The sequence below is a fragment of the Salmo salar genome, chromosome ssa09 (assembly GCF_905237065.1).
Source record: "Salmo salar chromosome ssa09, Ssal_v3.1, whole genome shotgun sequence".
Classification (NCBI taxonomy): domain Eukaryota; kingdom Metazoa; phylum Chordata; class Actinopteri; order Salmoniformes; family Salmonidae; genus Salmo; species Salmo salar.
The window spans coordinates 73463214-73484835 of NC_059450.1; the positions used below are offsets into that span (position 1 = coordinate 73463214).

Genomic DNA, 21622 nt, shown 5'->3' on the forward strand with positions numbered 1-21622 from the left:
TGCAGGGAAAGATAGAAATAGGGAAAGATAGATGCAGGGACAGATAGAAACGGAAAGATAGAAACAGGGAAAGATAGAAATAGGGAAAGACAGAAATAGGGAAAGACAGAAATAGGGGAAGACAGAAATAGGGAAAGATAGATGCAGGGAAAGACAGAAATAGGGACAGATATAAATAGGGAAAGATAGATGCAGGGAAAGACAGAAATAGGGACAGATATAAATAGGGAAAGATAGATGCAGGGAAAGACAGAAATAGGGACAGATATAAATAGGGAAAGATAGATGCAGGGAAAGACAGAAATAGGGACAGATATAAATAGGGAAAGATAGATGCAGGGAAAGATAGAAATAGGGACAGATATAAATAGGGAAAGATAGATGCAGGGAAAGATAGAAATAGGGGAAGATAGAAATAGGGAAAGATAGATGCAGGGAAAGATTGATGCAGGCAGAAAGAAAATGACAGTATATGACATTCAGCCAAAAAGATGAGAGGAATCTGTTTTAGCGCTTAACGAGAGAGACAGCGAGAGAGATGCAGAGAGAGAAAGTTGAGTAAACCACTGTGTTGAAACGAGAGAGAGACAGAGAGACAGATGAGAAAACTACTGTGTTGAAAGGAGAGAGAGGAACAGAGAGACAAATGAGTAAAATACTGTGTTGAAAGGAGAGAGAGACAGATAAGTAAACTACTGTGCTGAAAGGAGAGAGAGAGACAGATGAGTAAACTACTGTTCTGAAAGGAGAGAGAGACAGATGAGTAAACTACTGTTCTGAAAGGAGAGAGAGACAGATGAGTAAACTACTGTTCTGAAAGGAGAGAGAGACAGATGAGTAAACTACTGTTCTGAAAGGAGAGAGAGACAGATGAGTAAACTACTGTTCTGAAAGGAGAGAGAGACAGATGAGTAAACTACGGTTCTGAAAGGAGAGAGAGACAGATGAGTAAACTACTGTTCTGAAAGGAGAGAGAGAGACAGATGACTAAACTACTGTTCTGAAAGGAGAGAGAGACAGATGAGTAAACTACGGTGCTGAAAGGAGAGAGAGAGACAGATGAGTAAACTACTGTTCTGAAAGGAGAGAGAGACAGATGAGTAAACTACTGTTCTGAAAGGAGAGAGAGACAGATGAGTAAACTACGGTGCTGAAAGGAGAGAGAGAGACAGATGAGTAAACTACTGTTCTGAAAGGAGAGAGAGACAGATGAGTAAACTACTGTTCTGAAAGGAGAGAGAGACAGATGAGTAAACTACGGTGCTGAAAGGAGAGAGAGAGACAGATGAGTAAACTACTGTTCTGAAAGGAGAGAGAGACAGATGAGTAAACTACTGTTCTGAAAGGAGAGAGAGACAGATGAGTAAACTACGGTTCTGAAAGGAGAGAGAGACAGATGAGTAAACTACTGTTCTTAAAGGAGAGAGTGAGACAGAGACAGATGAGTAAACTACTGTTCTGAAAGGAGAGAGAGAGACAGATGAGTAAACTACTGTTCTGAAAGGAGAGAGAGACAGATGAGTAAACTACTGTTCTGAAAGGAGAGAGAGACAGATGAGTAAACTACGGTGCTGAAAGGAGAGAGAGAGACAGATGAGTAAACTACTGTTCTGAAAGGAGAGAGAGACAGATGAGTAAACTACTGTTCTGAAAGGAGAGAGAGACAGATGAGTAAACTACGGTTCTGAAAGGAGAGAGAGACAGATGAGTAAACTACTGTTCTTAAAGGAGAGAGTGAGACAGAGACAGATGAGTAAACTACTGTTCTGAAAGGAGAGAGAGAGACAGATGAGTAAACTACTGTTCTGAAAGGAGAGAGAGACAGATGAGTAAACTACTGTTCTGAAAGGAGAGAGACAGATGACTAAACTACTGTTCTGAAAGGAGAGAGACAGATGAGTAAACTACTGTTCTGAAAGGAGAGAGAGAGACAGATGAGTAAACTACTGTTCTGAAAGGAGAGAGAGAGACAGATGAGTAAACTACTGTTCTAAAAGGAGAGAGTGAGACAGAGACAGATGAGTAAACTACTGTTCTGAAAGGAGAGAGAGAGACAGATGAGTAAACTACTGTTCTGAAAGGAGAGAGAGACAGATGAGTAAACTACTGTTCTGAAAGGAGAGAGAGACAGATGAGTAAACTACTGTTCTGAAAGGAGAGAGACAGATGAGTAAACTACTGTTCTGAAAGGAGAGAGACAGATGAGTAAACTACTGTTCTGAAAGGAGAGAGAGACAGATTAGTAAAATGTGCTAGATTCCTCTATATGATGCTAGTATAGTGACATGTTGTTTGTATCACTGAGGAGAGCTCCTCGATCCCTCTTTCTCCTCCCTCACCACAGACATCATAAAGGGGTCATTAGAGCTCCGTGGCCCGCAGGCCTCCATGTTTACTGGGTGATACACACACAGGAAGGAAATGCCCTCCATATAGCTCTCACATGCAGCCCATAATACTAATCCCACACACCAGGCCACACACAGCAAGTAACCAGGCCAACCGATTGGAAACACTCTTTTCATGGCACTTCGATACCGAAGGGACTTTTTCGTAGCAGGTTAGGAGAATTAACATAGCAGGTTAGGAGACTGAGGTTAAGATTAGGAAAGGGGTTAGGGTTAGCGAAAATGCTCTCCTAACCTGCCGCGAAAATCACTTTGTATCGAAGTGGCGTGAAAAGAGTGTGTCCCGCCAACTGATAGGTTACCTCATAAAATAGGTGATGGTCACACTCTTTTTCACTACGTGGTGATTCTATTGTATGTCAATGTTGTTAAATTCTTTAGTAGGGAGTCATGATGCTGGCTTTATTGTATGGGGGGACATAGTATGTAATGCTAGAGGTGGTGTATTTTCAGGCAGAGCTGCAGATGGAGGGTGTGGCCCTGGCATAGACAACAGGCATGCTGTTTGTGTACATACTGCACAGGCATGCTGTTTGTATACATACTGCACAGGCATGCTGTTTGTGTACATACTGCACAGGCATGCTGTTTGTGTACATACTGCACAGGCATGCTGTTTGTGTACATACTGCACAGGCATGCTGTTTGTGTACATACTGCACAGGCATGCTGTTTGTGTTGAATGTTTCTGTGTAGAAGAGTAGCATATTCCTCTCATAAACATCTGACATGACACAAAAACACAAGGTTTTATGGAGGAAACCTCTGTCCCTCTGGAAACAGTCTATCATCATTATCACCCCACATCGGTGTCCGTTTTACCCGTTTAAACCACTTTTGAACCACTAAACCCTGGTTCTCAGGCTTGTCAGCGAGGAAGGCTTTTACTATGGACCCTTGAACTCACTGCGTCTCTGTGGGGGTCAGACCCCACCGACCCATACACCCCTCGGTCTAGCCCTGAATGGTCCAGTCCAGTGTATAGATGTGGATGGTGTGTGGGTGACCCTTGGATATGACTTCTTGCTTCTGGTTCACATCCCCACTTGGATGACCTTTGAACTGTAGAACAGTGGGTTGCTGACGTATGTCAAGGCTATAGTCCTCTGGAGCAGAATTTAGCAGTCCCCTGCCTTGGCAGCCATTTTGGATCCCACCCTGAGCCGAGGTCCTGTAGTTTCTAGACCTTGTGACTGTCCACATTGAGATGGGAAGAAACTGCTTTCCCACAGCTGTTGTTTATACTGTACTTCCTTCCTCACTGGCCCAGTCATCTGGTGAGCAGCTGTTTCTCTACAGTGTGTTGCTCTGTCTGAAGAGTAACGTTGGACTTTGAGCAGTGTCTGAGCATGGTTGCTGTGTATGGTGATCAGGATGCATTGAGCTGTGTGTGTGTGTGTGTGTGTGTGTGTGTGTGTGTGTGTGTGTGTGTGTGTGTGTGTGTGTGTGTGTGTGTGTGTGTGTGTGTGTGTGTGTGTGTGTGTGTGTGTGTGTGTGTGTGTGTGTGTGTGTGTGTGTGTGTGTGTGTGTGTGCTTGCTTGCTTCTTATCTAGCCTTCTGGAAAGTGGGGTTAGAAGTTCTGATTCTCACATATCTGATTCCTCTGCTCCTCCTGCCCCATTAAGATCCTTGATTAGATATCAGGGATGTCTGGAGGATTTGTGAGGGACTTTATCCTCTCTCTCACACACCTGCACACACTCAAATATTCTGCTAAGGGGAGTTGAGACCGCACAACAGTTTGTCAGCTCTATCCATAAGTCTGTGTAGTGACTGTGTGTGATCTGATGGAAGTAAAGAGAAGCTGGAACAGTACGTTTTCTTTAATCATCCTTCCTTGTGGAATCACTCCAACAGTATGGTGTCATCTCAGTTCAACTCTGCTTCTACTGCCATGTACCCCTGAATACTTATCATCTATACCCTCAGTCTATTTCAGTCATGACAGTAAACCCTCAGGCTCTCAGCTGTGGTGATCTGCTGTTCTGGTTTCTCTGGCCTGGTAGTAAGAGTGTCCTGTTTCCCTGCAGTGGCCTACAGCCCAACAGTCCTACAGTCCTTCCATCCTACAGGCCAAGGGGCACAATCCTACAGTCTTACAGTCCCAGGCTGTCTCAATAGTCTACAGCCAAAGGTTCCTTTGCCTCTCTACATTCAATGGACAATAATTAGAATGAAAAGGAGGCCATGTTGCGTACGTACTTTCAGTGTGCAGGCCTGAAGGGGCCTGAAGAGGCCTGAAGAGGCCTGATGATGAGGCAGATGTCCTCTGAACACTGAGTCTCAGGTGCTCAAAGCAGTCATTGGCATTATGAGTATTCACCTGGCCTGGCCTGACCTGGCCCTTTGAGCAATGTGCAGGGAACTGGGCACATACATACATACATACATACATACATACATACATACATACATACATACATACATACATACATACATACATACATACATACATACATACATACATACATACATACATACATACATACATAATGAACACCTGCTCTTTCCATGACATAGACTGACCAGGTGAAAGTTATGATCCCTTATTGATGTCCCCTGTTTAATCCACTTCAATCAGTGTAGATGAAGGGGAGGAGACGGGTTAAAGAAGGATTTTTAAGCCTTGAGAAATTTGAGACATGGATTGTGTATACGTGCCATTCAGAGGGTGAATGGGCAAGACAACATTTTTAAGTGTATTTGAACAGGGTATGGTAGTAGATGCCAGGCACGCTGGTTTGAGTGTGTCAAGAACTGCAACACTGCTGGGTTTTTCACGCTCAACAGTTTCCCGTGTGTATCAAGAATGGTCCACCACCCAAAGGACATCTAGCCAACTTGACACAACTGTGGGAACCCTTCGAGTCAACATGGGCCAGCATCCCTGTGGAACGCTTCCAACACCTTGTAGAGTCCATGCCCTGATGAACTGAGTCTATTCTGAGGGCGAATAGGGGATGAATCTCAATATTAGGAAGGTGTTCTTAATGTTTTGTACACTCAGTGTATATTAAGGACTACATTCACCTGTTATATTACTCTTAGGTCCAGGTGCTCTTGTATGCCCCAGATGGAGTTGTGTGTGTGGTGTGTTTCTATTGGTTTTTACACTCTGCTTGTTTGTGTGTTATTTGTGTTACTGTTCCAGTAGTGATGCCCATGGAGTCTGGACTTGCTTCTCCTCTGGAAAGGATTACACCAGAGATTATACAGGCCAGTGTAACAGTAAGGCTCAGCCAGAATTGTCTTGTACGTCACATACTGTTACACGCCATCTGAGTCACAGACATTCACATGATGCACACTCCGCGATGCACACACACACTGGGTGATAGTCCTGAGGTCAGGGCATGTGGGTGGTGGTGTGTGATGCTGTTCTGATCAGTCAGGCTGGATAGACTCACTGCAGCCATTTTGCTGGGAGTCAGGCTGAGCCCTGACACAACAGTAGCAGGAAGAAAGAGTTAGTATGCACTAAATGGCTACTGCATGTCGTCAATAGGATTGTTAATGTCATCACAATGATGGTTATCGTTAATAGTCTTAATGTCATTATTGTCATGATCATTACCAGTGATGATGTCCATGGATAAAAGTAGTGGTGACAGCGATAATCATTTTGGGGATGGTTCAACATGTATGTTTGTCTGTTGGTGAGCTGTTTCCTCTGTAAGGCATTCTGGATTTGTTGGTCCTCTCCTTTTTCTTCCTGATCTCGTTGTTTCTCTGCTTCTCTCCCCTCCCCCTCTCCAGCTGCACCGTTCTGATTCAGTGAGTGTGAGAGAGAGAGCTGGAGGAGAGAGAGAGAGGAAGAGGGAGAGCGAGATCTCCTCTGCTCGTTCCAAAACATGGTGTACTGTGTGCATAATACCATGGACGCATTTGGGCGTCCAAAGTCACACCTGTGTTGTGTTTATCAGAGGAGCTCTTTTTCCCTCTGGTCTCTTTATGTAACTGGTCAGTAGGTTATTGCTGCTGTCCACAAGCCTGTACATTCTTAACTTAGATACGCTACTAATTGTATTGGTGCCTTGGTAAGTGATGAATGATTAGAAGAGAGGACTGTACAGTGTATGAGGAACCTTTTAGACACCCTATCACCCTTCCTTTCTCTCTTCTCTTCTCCATTCTGTTTTCTACATACTTCTTTTCTTTCCACTCTCAGGAAGAGAGGTGGGATGTGTTACCATAGCAACAAGCTGACTCACTGTCAGGACTGTACCATTGTGGTGCGGTACACAGGGGGGCATCAGCAGATGCAGTGTCTGCTGTCTGATAGGATACAGGCAGCTGTGGGCTTTAAAGAGGGCAGACGTACCCCTGTTTAGGACACAGAGGTGCAGTGTCCTTGGGCTCAGAGCTGGATTGGTGGGAGAGAGGGTGTATGACAGGGTGGAGTGGGGGTACGTTGAAGGCTCTACCTCTCTGTTTCCGTAAGATGGACGCTGCCCTGCCCTGAATACCTTTCACGGTTTCACCTCCCTGTTGCTCTGACTAGGAATGTGAAAACGCTGTCTAAACTAAACCCTCAAGGCTCTGTAGATGCTGTGTCCTTTGATCACAGGCTATACATTGATTTTCTATTGACTGGTACATGTGCATTCTTGTGTGTGTATCATAGTGGTTATCAATGTCTAACACACAGTACCACCAGCTCTGTTCCTTTATCAGAAGCACAGCATGAAAGCAAGTAATTAATAAAGAGTACATAATACCTGGGCATCTCCTCGAGTGCACCTGCTGTTCCTGTGTTCCTCTGCAGCATAGCAACGTCCTGTACTGCAGCATAGTGATGTTATCCTGCAGCAACTCTGGGACAGAACCCCCCCCCTCTCCCCCAGGGACTCACTGCATCTGAAATGGCAGCCTATTCCCAATATAGTGCACTACTTTGGACCAGGTTCCCATAGAACTCTGGTCAAAGTAGTGCACTACATAGGGAATAGCGAGCCATATTGGACACACCCTCAGTCCTCTTTAAATGGCGCTATCAGCCTCCTGGCTGGGACATGCAGATGATGATCAACTCCACTGCTCACACTCCTGTTCTAGAGAGGCTGGGTCAATAAGGGTGTTGTATTTCTCTTTTATTAAGTCTTCTCCTCCGTAACCACCCTCTCAATTCAATCACATTTATTGGCATGGGAAACATATGTTTACATTGCCAAAGCAAGTGAACTAGATTTAAAAAAAACCGAAGTGAAATAAACAATAAAAATTAACAGTAAACATTACACTCACAGAAGTTCCAAAAGAATAAAGACATTTCAAATATATGATGTCTATGTACAGTGTTGTAACGATGTGCAAATAGTTAAAGTACAAAAGGGAAAATATGGGTTGTGTTTAACAATGGTGTTTGTTCTTCACTGGTTGCCCTTTTCTTGTGACAACAGGTCACAAATCTTGCTGCTGTGATGTCACACTGTGCTATTTCACCCAATAGATATGGGAGTTTCTCAAAATTTGATTCGTTTTCAAATTCTTTGTGGGTCTGTGTAATCTGAGAGAAATATGTGTCTCTAATATGGTCATACATTTGGCAGGAGGTTAGGAAGTGCAACTCAGTTTCCACCTCATTTTGTAGCCTGTCTTCTCTTGAGAGCCAGGTCTGCCTACGGTGGCCTTTCTCAATAGCAAGGCTATGCTCACTGAGTCTGTACATAGTCAAAGTTTTCCTTAAGTTTGGATCAGTCACAGGGGTCAGGTATTCTGCCACTGTGTACTCTCTGTTTAGGGCTAAATAGCATTCTAGTTTGCTCTGTTTTTTTGTTGTTAATTCTTTCCAATGTGTCAAGTAATTATCTTTTTGTTTTCTCATTAAACTAATTGTCTAATTGTGTTGCTGTCCTGAGGCTCTGTGGGGTCCGTTTGTGTTTGTGAACAGAGCCCCAGGACCAGCTTGCTTAGGGGACTCTTCTCCAGGTTCATCTCTCTGTAGGTGATGGCTTTGTTATGGAAGGTTTGGGAATCGCTTCCTTTTAGGTGGTTGTAGAATTTTACGGCCCTTTTCTGGATTTTGATAATTTGCTAATATCGGCCTAATTCTGCTCTGAATGCATTATTTTGTGTTTTACGTTGTACACGAAGGATATTTATGCAGTCTCAATTTATTGTTTGTCCTATTTTGTGAATACTTCGTTGGTGAGTGGACCCCAGACCTCACATAAAGGGCAATTGGGTCTATAACTGATTCCAGTATTTTTTGCCAGATCCTAATTGGTATGTGGAATTTTATGTTCCTTTTGATGGCATAGAAGGCCCTTCTTGCCTTGTCTCTCAGCTCATTCACAGCTTTGTGGAAGTTACCTGTGGCGCTGATGTTTAGGCCGAGGTATGTATATTTTTGTGTGCTCTAGGGCGACGGTGTCTAGATGGAATTTGTATTCGTGGTCCTGGCAACTGAACCTTTTTTGGAACACCATTATTTTGGTCTTACTGAGATTTACTATCAGGGCTCAGGTCTGACAGAATCTGTGCAGAAGATCTAGGTTCTGCTGTAGGTCCTCCTTGGTTGGGGACAGAAGCTCCAGATCATCAACAGTAGACATTTGACTTCAGATTCTTGTGGGGATCTGGTCTCTCTGTCTCTCTCTCTCTCTCTCTCTCTCTCTCTCTGTCTCTCTCTTTCTCTGTCTCTGTCACCCTCTGTCTCTCTCTCTCTCTGTCTCTCTCTCTGTCTCTGTCTCTCTCTCTGTCTCTCTCTCTCTCTCTGTCTCTGTCTCTCTCTGTCGCTCTTTCTCTCTCTCTGTCTCTCTCTCTGTCTCTCTCTCTGTCTCTCTGTCTCTGTCTCTGTCTCTCTGTCTCTCTGTCTCTCTGTCTCTCTGTGTGTGTGAACAAAGAAGCACACCTCACATACAGCAGACAAATTACTTATTTGTATTGTTTTGATATTAGCCCACCTTTCTTTGACGCACACAAACAGTTGACATAGCAGATCGTCTCTGGGAACATCATCATTTGGCCAAAAGTCACAGGTCTCACAGTGCATATCATCACTCTCATCCACTCTGGAGTCAATCAAGGCTACATTGCCGTTGTAAGGTGACCGGTAAGTATCAGGGATGTGTCTGTCCCAAGGCTACAAGGCTACATTGCCGTTGTAAGGTGACCGGTAAGTATCAGGGATGTGTCTGTCCCAAGACACACTTTGTGTGCTAACCCACATCTCTTTTGTCTCTCTGTTCTTCTCTTCCATGTCTCTCCTTTGCTGCTGTTGCGGACATGTCTTCTGTTACTCACCCGGCTCTCCAAATAAGGTAAGAAATACTTTAAGTTAGAAGGACTCCACCATCACAACTCACATACAGTGCACACCTCCATGACCTTACTGACTGAAATGACCTCATAGAAACGGACAAAGTAAGACAACGAAGCACCTTTATGATCCACATATACAGTGGCACCCAGCACTGAGTGTTATTCCACCAATAGCTGGGAAGATGGACTGTATATCATTTGCACATAATAAACTATACATTGCCATGCAATCCACAGTTCCAAACAAAGGAAAGGGACTGAATATAAGGCTGGAGCCTTTCATTATATGGGTGGATGATGTGTGGATACCAGATTCTATGTTGGCAGATACGTTTGAAAGCGTTGCAATGTAGAGAGAGTCTATAAGGACATATAGATGACTAAATCTCTGTAGTGACTCCGTGTTGGCACGTCAGAACAAATCTGACATCGATCAGAGTATGATGGATGTTCAAACACGATGTTTATCCTACGTTACTAAATGTTTTTAGACGTAAGTATGTTGTGGCGTAGGTAGCCTACAATAACTGCTTTCGGCACCCGATTTGGCAGTGCATTTAAAATAATAGGTTTATAAAACAAAATGATTTGCTCGATCAAAATTATGTTATTGGAAAATATTTGGATTGTTTATTAAGGCAGAACGTTTTTCTGTTTGAATCGAGAGAGAAGAGGAGGTTAGCAAGGGTATGTTGTGGTTGTGTTTTCGAAAGTCTTTGTTTGGGAAGGACTCAGACTGTGTCTGTGCAGCAGCCACCACGCGGTCGCCCACATTTCAGCAGCAGTGTGAGCTGTCCACCCGTGTGGTGCTGAAACGCGCTTCAGAGCTCAGTGGAAGCGCGTTCCCCCTCCCTCTCTCGCTCTCTCTACCTACCTCCGTCGTTCTGTCAAACTCGGATTATCTAATAGCAAAGCTGATATATTGTTTTCATATTTAGATACATTCGTTGCACTATTGTGATATGATGTAAGCTACGGCTTGTGATTTGTATAATAATATAGCGTTTATTTTCACTGGAGTTTTTTTTTTTTTTTTTTCATTGCGGATATAAATAATTCCGTCAGATGCCAGTGTTGCTAGGCAGACCTTGAGGGATGACGAAATCGCGCAACCCTTTAATCTCGGAGACCCGATTGGTGGTCGACCAAAACAAAAGTGTCGATAGAATATGTCCAAATCAAAAATATTAGGGCGGTCTATTCAGCTTTCAGCTAATTAGTTAATGTAATGGAAATAGGCTAGTGGAGTGTGTGAGAGAGCGATCTCCGCTCCCCCTCTCTTTTCATTTGCTCTACAGACCTCATGCAGATATTTTTAAGGCGGCTTGTGGAATGTATTTTTATTCGGAGCCACGTGGGTTGCCCTGATGACGTGCTCAGGCTGCGCTTGCTTTCTGTTACCACAGGACGGCAACGGAGAGCCTTTGTCTCCCACACAGACATCAGGAAGCATTGAGACCGTGGGGATACACTGTATGATACCTAGAGTTTTAGAACCACCACTTTACAACCTATAACACCTCTTTTAACTCTGCAATTATTTACAGTACAGCTGTGCACTAGTATTCCATCTGTAATTCATTTCTAACATTTTAATAAGAACATTTAGATCCTTCACCAGCTGATAATGATAAAAGATCATTATCGGCTACTAATAGTGAGTAATGTAAATTGTATAGTAGCAGTACTACTAGTATTACACATGAAATTGAGTACTGTTCTTTCCCCATGTTGAATTGCTATGGTGCTTCATCGGTTTCCCACGTGCTGATATTTTCACTGTAGCTATAAATGACAGCTAAATCCTGATGTTTAACTCATATTAGATGCTGTGCACCAATAGCGTGCAGAACTGTACAAAGAGATCTACTCCCTCCCCCAGCCTCAGAACTGTAACCCTCACGGAGAAGCATGCGCATTGACAAAAAGCTTCCCCATCACTGTAAAATATGAGACGCTTTGGATTACTGATTATTACCACTGCTGCGAGAGGCCGAATGTTGGATGGAATAATATAAAGGTTTTGATGTGTTGTGGAACAATGTGGAATAGACTGGGTGTGTGGCAGGTGCTGCTATGGTGGCATCATGTCTGTTTCTTGTGGAGTACAATAGACGGACAGACTCGCTACACCATCCCGGAGGAACTGAAACAGGGCTCTGTGGTAGGAAATCTAGCCAAAGATCTGGGGTTGGGACTATCTGAGATTTACCGTCGTAAATGACGGATAACCTCGGAGGATGATGAGCTGTATTTCAGAGTGGGGAGCTGGTCGTCAGTGAGAGGATAGACAGAGAGGGGGGGGTCAGTACGTTCAGGAACCTCTGAGACTAGTATTAGGGTGCCTGATATTAACGACAACGCACCAGTGTTTGAGCGACAGCTTTATGATGCTAGTGTTAACGAAATTGTTGCTCATGTCACTGTGATTTTACGCGTAAAAGCGACATATCCAGATGAAGAACGTAATGGGGATATCAAGTAGGTCTTTGTCGATCAAACGCCAGACTCAGTGGCAACATTATTTGAAATGCATCATTTATCTGGGGCAGGGGCGAAAATCTGATATCAACTTTGGAGAGGACAATTACATTACATTTTCTCAAGAGCAATTCCTGAGGGGGACACCAAAAGTAGTGCTGTAACACATAGCCAACATTGTAATATGGTAAATGTATATTGAGGAACCAAAGAAATAAGGTGTTTGCCGTACTCCTAACTACCGGTACCCAAAACTACACAACTAATCACAACAGCAATACCATTGCCTTTAACAAATCTTAGTTCAGTCACCAGTTTAAGTTGAGAGTGGGGGTATCCATGGCATTTTCCAATTATGTTCCTATTTTACAAGTCAAAAAAATTGAGAACCTTTCATAATGTTGCCAAACAAAGACTCAACAAACTTACCTGAGACTCCCTGTCTCTGCCAGTCTGTCCCTGCATATCTGTCCCCAACTCTGCTGTCTGTGTGCCATCTGTTGCCTGCTCTGCCTAATGACATCATTGTGAAACATTTTCATTAGAATTTCATTTCTTTCTTATGAACATTTTATCAACTAGTCTTTGAGATATTAGGCTACTAGGGTTCTTACTATGCGTTTTGGTGTATTGAAAAATACTCTGATGTCCGTCTTTTATTTTTCTGCCATTTTTCTACCTGGCTGGCTGGCTGGCTACACACACACACAGTGTGTAGGTTATTTACAGTAGGAGATGGGCTTCTATCATCTTCTATCATTCTATTTGGGCTTCGATCTAAAAGGTTGCTAGCAAATGTGAAACGGATTAAAATGACAAGAGTTGACAGCTGTATGAGTTCACCATTTACACAACATATGCTGCAACCTTTTGTAATTGTAATAGTTTGTTTCATATTGGCTGGCTTCCAACAATAGCTGAATTTGCAAAGCTAGCGAGCACCAATTCCGTTTCAGTGGTGTTTGCTATAATCTTTGCTACCCGGGTTAAATAAAGGTGAAATAAAATAAATAAATAAAAGTTCCCTTGCGACAATTTAGCTTTTGCAACGAGACCATTAAATATATTTAAGACAATGGTAGAAGAGAGTGTAGTTCAGTTTGGACTTCAGTTTATCGCTAACCTTACATCATCTGCATGCTGATCTTGGAATAAATTGACAATAGCAAAGATTCCATCTTTGACGACGCCACATAAATGGAATAGGTACTAGCTAGCTTAATAGTTAATATTTGCGCGCTAGCTCTGCATATTCAGCTAGTGTGTGTGCGCGATTGACTGGATTAACCTTAAGTCAGTTACGTTCATTGAGTGCCTTTCAGACAGTAGACACGACCCCTCTGTTACCTTGCCAACTAAGGAACTGGCAGTGGATCAAACCATTGTGAGGCAAAGGGTGGGGGGGTCGCAATCTTTTGAAACTTAAAAACGTGCTATTAAGTGTCTATAATCAGCACAATTGCTTTCATTGCGTATTATTAATATTATTTAAATTACATAGTTATGTTTCAGTGATATATTGGGGGGGACAAATCATATTTTTCCCAGGATGGGGGGGTCGTGTCCCTCCCGTCCCCCCCCGGGATTTCCGCCCCTGATCTGGGGTAATTATCGTAAAAGGTGAACTAGATAATGAAAAACGTATTCACATGTATTTGACGTTATTTCTAAAGACAAAGGCAACCCAGAGATGGATGGGCATTGTGGTGTTCAACTTAAAATAACAACATCCCAGAAATCATTGTGACGTCTCTAAGTACTACTGTTCCGGAGGATTCGCCTATCAGGAAAGGGACAGCTTTGACAAGCGCTAAAGACCCAGATTCAGGAGACAATGGGTTGAGCGTGTCCCCAACGTCTCCATTCAAATTGAACCCGTCCGTATCCAAGCATTATGCACTGGTAACTAACGCACCTCTTGAGCGTCACTGCCAGTATAGAGATCAGTACTAGTGATTCAGGAAAAAACCCTCTATCCAGCAAGAAAACTATCACTGTTGATGTGTTGGATGTGAATGACAATCTACCGCTATCCTCTCAGCCTTCCTACCCAGTATATGTAAAAGACAATTACACACCAGGGAAAATATTATTTTCAATCTCCGTTACTGATCCACACCCGGGGGATAGTGCCAAGATCTCCTACTCCGTCCTAGACTCCAAAGTGCAGGACGTGTCTGTCTCCTCCTGTGTGACACAGAAACATGCAGATCCAGCTCAACACTGACGGACCTATTAAGTACGTGGAGGTCCTGGGAGGGGACATGTTATCTCAGAGTCAATCCTTCAGGTCCTGTCTCTCTCCCATGTCAGAGTTCAGTGATTTCACCTTCGTTAAGCCCAGCAGCACCACTCTTTTGTTTCAACATTGCACACATCAATGCTTGTTATTTTAGATTCAGAACAAAGGTCGGTTGATAAATAATGAATAACTGGGTCACCGAATTTAGAGATATTTTGATGTATTTTTTCTGCCACTCAATTATTATTTTATGTAAACTATAAGAGATCTAGTCAAATGTATTTTCTTCCAAGCAAGGGGCTCTATTGGAATGCCAATGTCTTGGTATCTGTGCGCAAAGTCACACTATATTTCCGACGCTGCTTCACACATTTATGAATTCTTAAGTATAACCTACCTCTGGACTGTCCATAATATTTTTCACATCAATATAAACAGTGTATTATTGTTCAATGGAAAATACAGTCCTTCACTCTCTCTCGCGCGCTCTCTCTCTGTGTGCTGTGTCAGAGCGCTTGGACAGCTCCTGCTCTGCCTTTAAAAAGTCTGTTATTTTGGCCTCTCATTGGGTGTTAGAGATGTACGCTGTGCACCAATAGCGTGCAGAACTGTACAAAGAGATCTACTCCCTCCCCCCAGCCTCAGCACAGTAACCCTTACACTACTCTGAGCTGGAGGAGAGAGAGGGATGCGCTTCCATACACGGAAAGACTATATACTCTAAACACAACATCCATATCGTGATAAAACATTTATGGAAAAAATGCTAAATGGAATATACATTCTGGAGATGTGTTTTGATATGAAACTCTTTGTTCTGGACAGTATTTAAGTGGGAATTGTGTTATAACGGATCAGGGATGACAAAGAGAATGGGATACCGAGACTGGGGATGGCTGGCTCTTTGGTGGCATCATTTCTTTCTCTTGTGGAGTACAATAGACGGACAGACTCGCTACACCATCCCGGAGGAACTGAAACAGGGCTCTGTGGTAGGAAATCTAGCCAAAGATCTGGGGTTGGGACTATCTGAGATATTTGACCGTAAACTGCGTGTCGCTTCTGAGGCTGGAAAGCAGTACTTCAGTGTGGATGCAGGGAAGGGCGAGCTGGTCGTCAATGAGAGAATAGACAGAGAGACTTTATGTGGACAAAGCGCCAGCTGCGTTTTACCTCTGCAGGTTGTCATTGAGAACCCGTTACAGTTGTATCGAATTGAGGTGGAAATACGAGACATAAATGACAATTCACCAAATTTTATAACAAAGGAACTCACGTTGAAAATAGCAGAATCTGTTGTTGTAGGCAGGCGATTTTCTTTGGAGAGCGCAGAGGACCCAGATGTGGGAAGTAACGCACTCAAGTATTACACTATTAGTAAAGACGAGTGCTTTAGTTTAAAGGTAAAAGACCTTAGTAATGGAAGAAAAGCCCCAGAGTTAGTATTAGAAAAACCCCTAGATCGAGAGAAACAAGCTGTCCATCAGCTACTATTAACTGCATTAGATGGGGGGAATCCTGTCAGATCCGGGACGTCACAGATAACTATTACAGTGCTTGATGTAAACGACAATTTTCCAGTGTTTGAAAAGGCATTGTACAAGGTTTCCATAAACGAAAATAGTCCAAAAGGTACTTTTATGGTCAAACTTAAAGCGATAGACATAGACGATGTTCAAAATGGGAAGGTGAAGTATTCATTTGGTGAGCGCACCCCCAATGCTGTGCTTTCTATATTTGACATTGATTCAGACACAGGGGAGATATTTTTGAAAGGAGAATTAGATTTCGAAAATGCTGCTACATATGAAATTGATATCAGTGCAAAAGATAACGGCACTCCGGAAATGGAGGGACAATGTAGTGTTCAGGTGGAGGTAGTTGACGTAAACGACAACCCTCCTGAAATCATTTTTACCTCCAAGCCGAGTCCGTTGCGCGAAGACGCACCCAGTGGCACAGTAGTGGCTTTGATCAGTGCCCGGGACCTAGACTCCGGGAATAACGGTAACGTAACGTTACAGCTCCCGCGACACTATCCTTTTAAACTGAAACCGTCATTTTCTAATAATTACGCAGTGGTCACCAGTGGTGTTTTAGACCGAGAGAGCTTCTCAGAGTATAATATTGAGATAACAGCCACTGATTCGGGCTCCCCTCCCCTGACTACCAAGAAAACTATACCTGTCAGTATCATTGATGTCAACGACAACCCCCCTAAATTCACTCAGTCCTCCTATGATGTCTATTTAAAAGAGAACGGACTACCAGGATCCACGCTCTCCTCAGTATCCGCATCTGACCTGGATTTCGGGGATAATGCCAAGATCTCCTACTCCATCCTAGACTCCAAAGTGCAGGGCGTGTCTGTCTCCTCCTATGTGTATATGAACTCTGATAACGGCAGCATCTACAGCATGCACTCGTTTGACTATGAGACACTGAAGGTGTTTCAGATTCTGGTGCAGGCAAAGGACCACGGCTCTCCGTCTCTGAGCAGCAACGCCACTGTCCATGTTTTTATCCTGGACCAGAACGACAATGCCCCCGCTGTTATTTACCCCTCCGCTGCCCTGGGCTCGCTCTCTCACCAGAAGATGCCCCGCTCCGCTAAAGCAGGCCACCTGGTTACTAAGGTAACGGCCGTGGACGCAGACTCGGGCCATAACGCCTGGATCTCGTATAAGCTGGCGGAGGCCACAGACGCGTCTCTGTTCAATGTCAATCTTTACACAGGGGAGGTGAGGACTAAACGCGCTGTGTCCGAGCAGGATGACTCCTCTCAGAGGCTGCTTATAGAGATAAAGGACGACGGGGAACCGGTACAGTCTTCCACGGTCACAGTGGCCATACTGGTAGAGGACGGGCTCCAAGAACCCATCTTGGACCTGCGGCAGAAAGCGCCAGAGCCCGGAAAGAAAAGCGGGAGAATCACCCTGTATTTGATCCTCTCTCTGGCCTCGGTGTCCATGCTGTCTCTGGTGACTTTTTTCATCTTAGCGGTCAAGTGCGTTAGAAACAGCAGGAGCAGCGGTAGTTGCTGCATGAGACTGGACGACTTGGACGGCTACAATAACCCCAATAGAAACCTGCAGATCCAGCTCAACACTGACGGACCTATTAAGTACGTGGAGGTCCTGGGAGGGGACATGTTGTCTCAGAGTCAGTCCTTCAGGTCCTGTCTCTCTCCCATGTCAGAGTTCAGTGATTTCACCTTCGTTAAGCCCAGCAGCACCACTGACTTTAAGGAGATGATCAACGTCCTAGACGCGTCTTTACCTGACAGCGCCTGGACCTTTGAGAGCCAGCAGGTGAGCAGTGAATGGCAGTTGATTGTGACTATCATGATGTTCGAATGTAGACTGTTTAGTGACGTATAGTATTTTGTATTTCAACATTTACCAAATCTCAACTTGTTCTTCTGATAATAGTTTCCTTTACAATGATGGAATATAATGGTAGGTTCATTTTGAGACTCCATATGTCACGTACTAAAGCCAGTAAATAGATAGTTACTAACTGTGCTGTGCAACTGAAGTCGGAGTGAAACTTAGAATTCAACCAGTGTTTTGTCAATTCGAAATCATTTCACCATTGAACAAAACAGCGCAATTGTTCCATCCTTTAGGCATATCCACGTTAGATCATTTGCTATATGATTTTGCTATGATTTCGAAATAGCTGAATGATTTGACTCTTGGTTGTAATCCTCAGAGACAGTGTAATATCTATTGTTACTGTCTGTAGTGGGTGTTGTGAAGGATTATGTTTCAGTCTGACTGGTTTAGAGAGGCTGAGGGTTTCAGCACCATGGACAGAGACATTCCATCTGAATGAACTGTGTTGGTTTTGTGGCCGCGATGGCAAAGAGAGGCTCATCTATAATTGCTGTAAGATATTTTTCACATTCATTGCAGCTCAATCAATAGTTAATGTATAATAGTAAAACCAAGTGTTTCCTTCCTATGGGCTCCACTAGAATGGCAGTGTTTTGGATGATGTCTGCGCGTAATGAGAGAGAATATTTCTGGTCATGGTTTACACTTTAACGCATTTATATGATGATCATGGTTGTTTTCACTTTAACCTATTCCTTTCTGTTGGCTATGGGCTGCCCTGTCCATAATAGATTTCACAACAATATAGATATACTGTCTATCAAAAATAGTGAGTTGACCATAACTATCTCTCTGTGTGTGTGTTGTGTCAGAGTGGTTATATGCAGCTCCTGGATGCTGCTGTGGCTTTAAGAGGTCTGTACTGTTGGCCTCTCATTGGGTGTTAGAGATGCACTCTGTGCACCAATAGTGTGCAGAACTGTACAAAGAGATCTACTCCCTCCCCCCAGCCTCAGCACAGTAACCCTTACACTACTCTGAGCTGGAGGAGAGAGAGAGAGAGATGTGCTTACACAGACGGAAGGATAATGTCATCTAAACATCAGTTTCTATATCAAAACTAATGGAAGATGCTAAATGGAATATACATTCTGGAGATGTGTTTTGATATGAAACTCTTTGTTCTGGACAGTATTTAAGTGGGAATTGTGTTATAACGGATCAGGGATGACAAAGAGAATGGGATACCGAGACTGGGGATGGCTGGCTCTTTGGTGGCATCATTTCTTTCTCTTGTGGAGTACAATAGACGGACAGACTCGCTACACCATCCCGGAGGAACTGAAACAGGGCTCTGTGGTAGGAAATCTAGCCAAAGATCTGGGGTTGGGACTATCTGAGATATTTGACCGTAAACTGCGTGTCGCTTCTGAGGCTGGAAAGCAGTACTTCAGTGTGGATGCAGGGAAGGGCGAGCTGGTCGTCAATGAGAGAATAGACAGAGAGACTTTATGTGGACAAAGCGCCAGCTGCGTTTTACCTCTGCAGGTTGTCATTGAGAACCCGTTACAGTTGTATCGAATTGAGGTGGAAATACGAGACATAAATGACAATTCCCCTACTTTTCTCACAAAGGAGCAGGCTTTAAAAATTGCAGAATCTACTGTAGCGGGTGTTCGTTTTCCATTGGAGAGCGCAGAGGACCCAGACGTGGGAAGCAACTCACTTAAATCCTATACCATCAGCAAAGACGACTGTTTTAGTTTAAAAGTAAAAGAGCTTCGTAATGGAAGAAAAGTCCCTGAACTGGTTTTAGAGAAACCACTTGACCGGGAGAAAAAAGCTGTCCATCAGCTACTATTGACAGCACTAGATGGGGGGAGTCCAGTCAGATCCGGGACGTCACAGATAACAATCACAGTGCTTGATGTAAATGATAATATCCCCGTATTCGAAAAATCAGTGTATAAAGTTTCCATCAGCGAAAATAGCGCAAAAGGCACTTTCATCGTTAAACTTAAGGCAACGGATAAAGATGATGGTCAAAATGGTGAGGTAAAATATTCATTTGGTGAGCACACACCCGAGTCTGTACTTTCGACATTTGATATTGTTACGGAAACAGGGAATATGTTTTTGAAAGGTAAATTAGATTATGAAACTGCTGCAAACTTTGAAATTGATATCACTGCTAAAGATAAAGGTATTCCGGAGATGGAAGGACACTGTAGTGTGCAGGTGGAAGTGGTTGACCTGAACGACAATGCTCCCGAAATCGTCCTCACCTCCCAACCGAGTCCGGTGCGAGAAGATGCGCCAAGTGGCACAGTAGTGGCTTTGATTAGTGCCCGGGACCTAGACTCCACCAATAACGGTAACGTAACGTTACAGCTCCCGCGACACTATCCTTTTAAACTGAAACCGTCATTTTCTAATAATTACGCAGTGGTCACCAGTGGTGTTTTAGACCGAGAGAGCTTCTCAGAGTATAATATTGAGATAACAGCCACTGATTCGGGCTCCCCTCCCCTGACTACCAAGAAAACTATACCTGTCAGTATCATTGATGTCAACGACAACCCCCCTAAATTCACTCAGTCCTCCTATGATGTCTATTTAAAAGAGAACGGACTACCAGGATCCACGCTCTCCTCAGTATCCGCATCTGACCTGGATTTCGGGGATAATGCCAAGATCTCCTACTCCATCCTAGACTCCAAAGTGCAGGGCGTGTCTGTCTCCTCCTATGTGTATATGAACTCTGATAACGGCAGCATCTACAGCATGCACTCGTTTGACTATGAGACACTGAAGGAGTTTCAGATTCTGGTGCAGGCAAAGGACCACGGCTCTCCGTCTCTGAGCAGCAACGCCACTGTCCATGTTTTTATCCTGGACCAGAACGACAATGCCCCCGCTGTTATTTACCCCTCCGCTGCCCTGGGCTCGCTCTCTCACCAGAAGATGCCCCGCTCCGCTAAAGCAGGCCACCTGGTTACTAAGGTAACGGCCGTGGACGCAGACTCGGGCCATAACGCCTGGATCTCGTATAAGCTGGCGGAGGCCACAGACGCGTCTCTGTTCAATGTCAATCTTTACACAGGGGAGGTGAGGACTAAACGCGCTGTGTCCGAGCAGGATGACTCCTCTCAGAGGCTGCTTATAGAGATAAAGGACGACGGGGAACCGGTACAGTCTTCCACCGTCACAGTGGCCATACTGGTAGAGGACGGGCTCCAAGAACCCATCTTGGACCTGCGGCAGAAAGCGCCAGAGCCCGGAAAGAATAGCGGGAGAATCACCCTGTATTTGATCCTCTCTCTGGCCTCGGTGTCCATGCTGTCTCTGGTGACTTTTTTCATCTTAGCGGTCAAGTGCGTTAGAAACAGCAGGAGCAGCGGTAGTTGCTGCATGAGACTGGACGACTTGGACGGCTACAATAACCCCAATAGAAACCTGCAGATCCAGCTCAACACTGACGGACCTATTAAGTACGTGGAGGTCCTGGGAGGGGACATGTTGTCTCAGAGTCAGTCCTTCAGGTCTTGTCTCTCTCCCATGTCAGAGTTCAGTGATTTCACCTTCGTTAAGCCCAGCAGCACCACTGACTTTAAGGAGATGATCAACGTCCTAGACGCGTCTTTACCTGACAGCGCCTGGACCTTTGAGAGCCAGCAGGTGAGCAGTGAATGGTAGTTGATTGTGACTATCATGATGTTCGAATGTAGACTGTTTAGTGACGTCATTAATCACCATTAGAAGAATACGTAACAAAATAACCTCCACTGGTGTCTTTCATTCCAGAAAGCATAGCTGTTGTTTTGGGTGGTTGTTTAGATTGAATAAGAATATTGTGTAGCTAGCGCATAGTTTATGCTCAGTATTTTGTC

The 21622-nt window shown here is 44.0% G+C and overlaps 3 protein-coding genes across 26 annotated transcripts in view; all 3 read left to right on the forward strand.

The window, feature by feature from the left end:
• The window catches only part of LOC106611851 (protocadherin gamma-A11), a 259444-nt gene that overhangs the window by 196544 nt on the left and 41278 nt on the right, over positions 1 to 21622 (forward strand). The window lies entirely within an intron of this gene.
• On the forward strand, positions 15042 to 17789 carry LOC106611833 (protocadherin gamma-C5-like). The gene has a single exon (XM_014212433.2). The coding sequence runs from the start codon at positions 15255 to 15257 to the stop codon at positions 17772 to 17774; it is 2520 nt and encodes an 839-aa protein (XP_014067908.2). The 5' UTR covers positions 15042 to 15254; the 3' UTR covers positions 17775 to 17789.
• LOC123744646 (protocadherin gamma-C5-like) lies at positions 18647 to 21443 on the forward strand. Its single transcript, XM_045723985.1, has one exon. It carries the CDS (start codon positions 18960 to 18962, stop codon positions 21426 to 21428), a length of 2469 nt encoding a protein of 822 aa, XP_045579941.1. The 5' UTR covers positions 18647 to 18959; the 3' UTR covers positions 21429 to 21443.